The sequence below is a fragment of the Orycteropus afer genome, unplaced genomic scaffold (genome assembly GCF_000298275.1).
Source record: "Orycteropus afer afer isolate SDZICR_OR568_19922 unplaced genomic scaffold, OryAfe1.0 scaffold00498, whole genome shotgun sequence".
In the NCBI taxonomy this organism is placed as follows: domain Eukaryota; kingdom Metazoa; phylum Chordata; class Mammalia; order Tubulidentata; family Orycteropodidae; genus Orycteropus; species Orycteropus afer.
Window position 1 is genome coordinate 1,244,338 of NW_006922085.1, and position 5,993 is coordinate 1,250,330.

The 5,993-nt window shown below is 42.8% G+C and overlaps 1 protein-coding gene across 1 annotated transcript in view; it reads left to right on the forward strand.

Annotated features, from left to right (window-relative positions):
- Window positions 1-5,745, forward strand: part of IHO1 (interactor of HORMAD1 1) — a 91,598-nt gene extending 85,853 nt beyond the window's left edge. The window contains exons 6-7 of the mRNA XM_007955326.1: window positions 4,168-4,271; window positions 4,588-5,745. Coding sequence (XP_007953517.1) covers window positions 4,168-4,271; window positions 4,588-5,745 — 1,262 coding nt within the window. The remainder of the gene's footprint in view (window positions 1-4,167; window positions 4,272-4,587) is intronic.
- The last annotated feature ends 248 nt before the right edge of the window (window positions 5,746-5,993 follow it).

Genomic DNA, 5,993 nt, shown 5'->3' on the forward strand with positions numbered 1-5,993 from the left:
ATTCTTCTGCTAGTTGGGGTTTAGTCCAAATCTGCATCCTTTCCTTCAAGGCTCAGGGGTCCAAGATTATCTTCTGTGTCTGTATTTATTGGTTTCCCTTTTCTTTGTTGAAGAGGGTCTGTGCAATCCTTCTGCCTAGTCCGCCATCTTGCCCCCCCCCCAGCATTTTTTTGTCTCTATGAATTTGCCTATTATAATATTTGTCCTTTTATGTCTAGATTATTTCACTTTGCATAATATCTTCAAGATCCACCCATATTGTAGCATATATGAGAACATCATTCCTGGTTGATTAAATACAACAACACCACAAAGCAAATAACTTCGTTCCTTTTGGCTGTAATATTATTCCATTGCATAGCTATATCACGTTTTGTTTATCTGTTTATCTGTTGAGGGATATTTGGATTGTTTCCATCTGTCGGTTATTGTGAATAATGCTACAGTGAATACTGGTGTACAAGTGTCTCTTTGAGGCGCTGCTTTCAATTCTTTTGGATGTGTACCTAAGAGTAGAATTGCTGGGTCATAAGGTAATACCAGTTTTAACTTTTTAAGGAACTGCCAAACTGTTTTCCACAGTGACTGACTGCATGCACCATTTTACATTCTCATGAAGTGCATGAGAGTTTCAGTTTCTCCACATCCTTACCAACAACACTTGTAATTTCCTGTTTTTTCTAATGATAGCCATTCCTCCTCATAGATGTGAAGTGGTATCTCATTGTGGTTTTGACTTGTATTTTCCTAATGAAGTTGACCATCTTTTCATGTATTTATTGGCAATTTATAAATCTTCTTTGAAGAAATGTCTATTCCTGTCCTTGCCCATTTTTCATATTGGCCATTTTTCATATGGGTTGTTTTTTGCTTTGTTTTGTTTTAGTTGTAGTTCTTTATCTATTCTGGGTATTAAACTCTTATCAGATATGTAATTACCAAATGTTTTCTCTCTTTCTATAGGGTATCTCACTTAAAGAGGGTGCTATTCAGTTTTCATATATTTGTTCTTTTTCCATTGACCTTCCTTTTGTTGAGTTCTAATTTTATACCACTATTATCTGAAAAGATGCTTTGCAGTATTTCAGTGGTTTTAAATTTATTGAGGCTTTCTTTGTGGCCTAACATATGGTCTATCCTGGAGATGTTAATGTATGTAAAATTTATGTTAGTGTAAGAAATCTGAAATGTGAGCCTCCTTTTAGGATGGAATTTTTTTTTTTTCTTTTAGAGACAAACTCTGAAATTAATCACTTTGACTTATAAGAATCCTTGTTTAAGTGAACAACAACAACAAAACCCTAATTAGTTGCCATCAAGTTGATTCTGCCTCATGACAAGCCCATGTGTGTCAAGCACAACTGTGCTCCACAGGGTTTTGTATGGCTGATTTTTTGGAAGTAGATCACCAGGCCTTTCTTCTGAGGTGCCTCTAGATGAACAAACCTCCAACCATTCAGTTAGCAGCCAGGTAACCATTTTCACTGCCCAGGAACTCCATTTCTTTAGGCTCCATGTAGTAAAGCCTTGATCTTTGTTGATAAGAGAAGATGAAAGAGATAGAATAGTTAGAACCCAGAGAACTAACTAAACCACCTATTGGCTAACCAAATTGAGTCAAGTTTTCAAGTAAGACTAAATCTGGATTTGTAATCTTCTTCTTCATGAGCCCCAGATGTCCTCTGGTTTTCCTCCCATTTATTATGAAGAATCAAGCACTCTCTTATTGCCAAATTGAATTTTATGCATATAAAATGAAAAACTTAATTTGTAAAGAATCTTAAAACATGCTTTAGATAGTTATGAAAAGACAAAAAGAATATCTCTATGTTATTCCTGATTACTTACCAGTTGTACTTGTTATTCATTTAAGATGTATCTGAGCTTACAATAGTTTCTTTGGGCCTTTCACTCATAAAGCTCAGGCTTTATTCACCAAAGCAGAAGAAGCTGGAAAAGGGAATTTCAAATGCCAGTTACAACTCTTTGCCATCTTCTGCAGGACTCTGAAACAATCCTAAATAAGAAGGGAAAGAACTTTTTATCTTTTCTAAACTAAATCTATTGTAGAGCTTTGATATATTTTAACAAGATTATGGTAGAGATTCAAGTTAATTATTTTGTAAATGGATAACCAGTTTGTCCCAAAGCCACACACACACTTAATAACACATTGTATTGGACTAATTCAACCTTTATCCACTGATTTCAGATTCCCATTTTTTCTTTCAGTCATTTCTGATCTCTTTTCTGGTCTTGTATCCAATTTTTTCTCCTCCAGTTTTTCATTCACATTGCAGAAGAATGCTCTTTTAAAAAAGAACATGTAATCATGTTAACCCCTTGTCTAATTGTGTCAGTGAATAAAGTCTTAGAATTAAGCCTACAAATCTTAATGTGGCTCACATACCCCTCCATCCAGCTATGGCCTTCACTCAGACCACCTTGCCACTTGCTCACAAAGCTTCAGTTACTCTTCTGTGGGCAACGTTCTTTCCCCCATGGAATAAAGTTAATTTAGCTAAATATCAATCCATTCCTTAGGAAGTCTTACCTTACTTACCCCACCCAAAATAGGTTAGATTCATCTCTTACATAATCTCAAGGCTCTCTATACTTTTCCTTCAGAGCAGTTATTTACATATCTATATGTAGTTATTTGTGCAATGACTAATTAACTACCTGTTTTCCCTAAAAAACTGTAATTTCAAGAGGACTTCATCTGTCTTAGGAGCTCTGGTAGCGTAGTGCCTAAGGCATTTGACTGCTAACCAGAAGGCTAGTGGTTCAAACCCACCAGCCGCTCCTCGGAAAAAAGGTTGGGCAATCTACTTCCATAGTGATACTGCCTTGGAAACCCAGGGAGGGGTCACTATGAGTCGGGTCCGACTTGACGGCACATAACATAATATCATCTGTCTTGGTGACTATTATTTCTGTAGTACCTGGCCCAGTGTCTGGCACATAGTAAATCTTCACTAAACATAGTGGCTAAGACACTTGCCTGCTAACCAGACAGCTGGCGGTTCAAACCCACCAGCCACTTCTCAGAAGGAAGGTTGGGCAATCCTACTTCCGTAGTGATACTGCCTCGGAAACCCAAGGAGGGGTCGCTATGAGTCGGGGCCAACTCGATGGCACATAACAACAACAACAAATATTTGTTAAATAAATGTAAGAATGTCATTCAATATTTGTTGCATAAATGTAAGAGTGTCTTCACATAACCAGTAGTCTAGCAAGAGGACCTCAACAATTAATTTCAATACAATGTGTTATTAAGTGTGTGTGTGTGTGTGTGTGTGAGAAAGAGAGAGAAAAATCTTGTCATGCAAAAGAGGAAATCAGTATCAGCTCTGATGTGGTTAGCACTAGGTCACCCAGCCCATTAGGGCCCAAGACACTTACTCAGAAGGCGATAAGAAATGAGAGAGCACACATGGTGCCACCAGCAGAGAGGAGTACCCAGACCAAATGGACATTGCTATTTTCTGATGAAGTGACTGCTAAGCTAGGAGCAGAAAGAGGAATAGAAGGTAGTTGGACTAAGGTAGTAGTTGGGGAAAAGGGTATGGTGACAGGAATAGAAGCAGGAATATTCCAGCCCATGAGAAGAGCATGTGCAAAGGCTAACAGTGAGAGAGAGAGAGATGCTTTTCAGAGACCAATCTGATTGGAGCCAGAGATGGAGGAGGTCAAGTGGGCAGGCAAGGTGAAGTGAACCTGGGGAAGTAGGTTCAGGCCAGCCATCTTGTCAACTTAAAGATTTGGACTGCATCCTTTGGCCAGTTGAAGGTCTCAGTAAAGATTTCAGAGGGGTATGACCGCATCCACCTATCAGAAAGATCACTCTGCTAACAGGGCCTATAAGGAAGGCCAAAGAGAATCTAGTCGGTATCACCTATGGGCAGAAGGTTCTAAGGATCTCCAGCAGGTGTAGAGGTTGGGTCTGCCCTGGCCTGGATCTTCTCAGAGAGAGAAGGAAGAAGAGAGTGTGGAGGAACCACCCAGATCTGACTTCTGCTCTCCAACAAGGCTGGTCTGGAAGGACAGAGTCCTGGGTACTAGCAGGTTAAGGTTGTCTGCCTCGGGGTTCAGCTCTTCCCATTCCACTACTATGGCACCCCATAGTCTTCATGAGATAAATTATTGTTGTTCTGTATTTAGTGCAAGAGACTGCACAGGCCCAGAGTGACCTGATCCTTGAGGCCGTGCAGGACAAAGGCAGCATGGAGCAGACCATCCTTGAGATGCAGAAGAGATTTGAAGCTGTAAGTATGGCTTCAGCCCCTTTCCTCAAGTTTATTTTTACCTTGGTCACTAAGACCCTGAGAGACAACTTGAAAGTTGCAAATTCTCAGCCAAGACCAGAAGCCAGCACAGGATGCTTGGTAATGGGCCTGGGTAGAGGATGGCCTCCTCCCCAAGCAAAGTTCTGGCACTGTGGGCCACCATGCTTTCCTGTAGGGTACCCAGCAGGGGCAGGCCTTGGTTTTGTTGGTACATCCTTTGGTTTGTTCACGTTTTATTGTGCATTCTGAGTCATTGCACTGTCTGTCACTCCTCTTTCTCACTGCCTCTCCGCAGAGACAAGCAGAGTTTATAGAAATGAAGTCTAACCTGAAGACCCTTGAAGTCTTAGTTGCCCAACAGAGCAAGGACTTCCAGCAGCTGTGCGAGCAGCTAGGCCAGCTGAATGTACCCAGTGTCCTGGCAGACCTGAAGAAGTTTATCTCCATCCCTCGAGTAAGTGAGCATGTGAAAGACAGCACTTCCCAGACCTCACCAGTGCTAGCCCAGAACCTCAATTTCCCCAGGCAGGAAAAATCATCCTCTGAGGAATCAGTTATGTGGCTGACCCAGCCCCTCCCTACTACATGGGATTACAGTGCAGGCTCCCTGCAGCTCAGAGAGTTGGGTGTCTGGGGCGAGGAAGCAAAGAGTGATGCTCTCGAAGAAGAGGCCATGCTGCCAGCAGCTGGCCCAAGTAAAAGAATCAAGCACGTGCAGGACAAGGAGGTGCAGACTAACTGTGAGCATTGTGCTCTTAGTAAAGCAGGACCTGAGAACCACGACTCCAGCATTCTGGGCCACAAGGTTCCTGGCAATAGGGACCCGGTCTCTCAGGGAGCCTCACGACCCATATCCCTAGATTTGAACAACTTTGCAGCCAGCATTAAGAACTCCTGCCAAGAATATCAAGCCAAAGGTGTATTCTCATGTTATCCATGTGGACAAAGTTTGGTAACGGAACCAAAAGGCAGAATTGTAGAGAAAGGGGAAAAAGGCAAGAAGCAGCAGCCTAGGAAAGCCCACAAAGGTGGCTTCCAATCCAGAAAACGAAAACAAACCCAAAGCAAAACTTGTGCTATCAATTCTAAAAATCAGGGCCCTCAGCCTTCAGTTTCAGGCCCACAAAGGGCCCCCTTGGGGCAGCAGGAATCCTTTCAGCAACCTCTGCGTCTACGGAGTTCCAAGAGCCCTGCAAAGCCAGCCTGGCCTACTCTGAGAGGGGCAGTCATGCCCAGTAAAACAGCAAGGACAGTTCAAGGAAAATTCTTGAAGCTTGGTAGGTGTCCTTCCCAAGACAACAGCCTGCTTTCTTCCAGTAGCTCCCCGGGGGACCACCAGATGAGCTGGTTCAGCAGCCTCAACCTGAGAAGTTCAGAGTCTCCTTTGTGCAAGGGGCCAGGGAAGAATCTGCTCTATGATCTGGCTTTTGATAGCAGTGATGATGGCTTCTGACCAGGTCACAGTGACTTCAGCTGATGGTTTATTGGTCTCAGCTGGAAGAACTCAGTGAAGAACGGTTGGCTAACCAACAGCAGCCTGCTTGAAACCCTTAGGGTCAGGGGCCCTGCTGGATGAGGTCATTGGAGAAGGAGGCAGAGCCGGTGTGCTGTGGGTACCAGGTACCGCCCATGACAAGGGCCCTGTGGGATAAGTCCACCCTTATATATTGGAAGGAAGCGTGTGAAGACAAAGGTGATGTA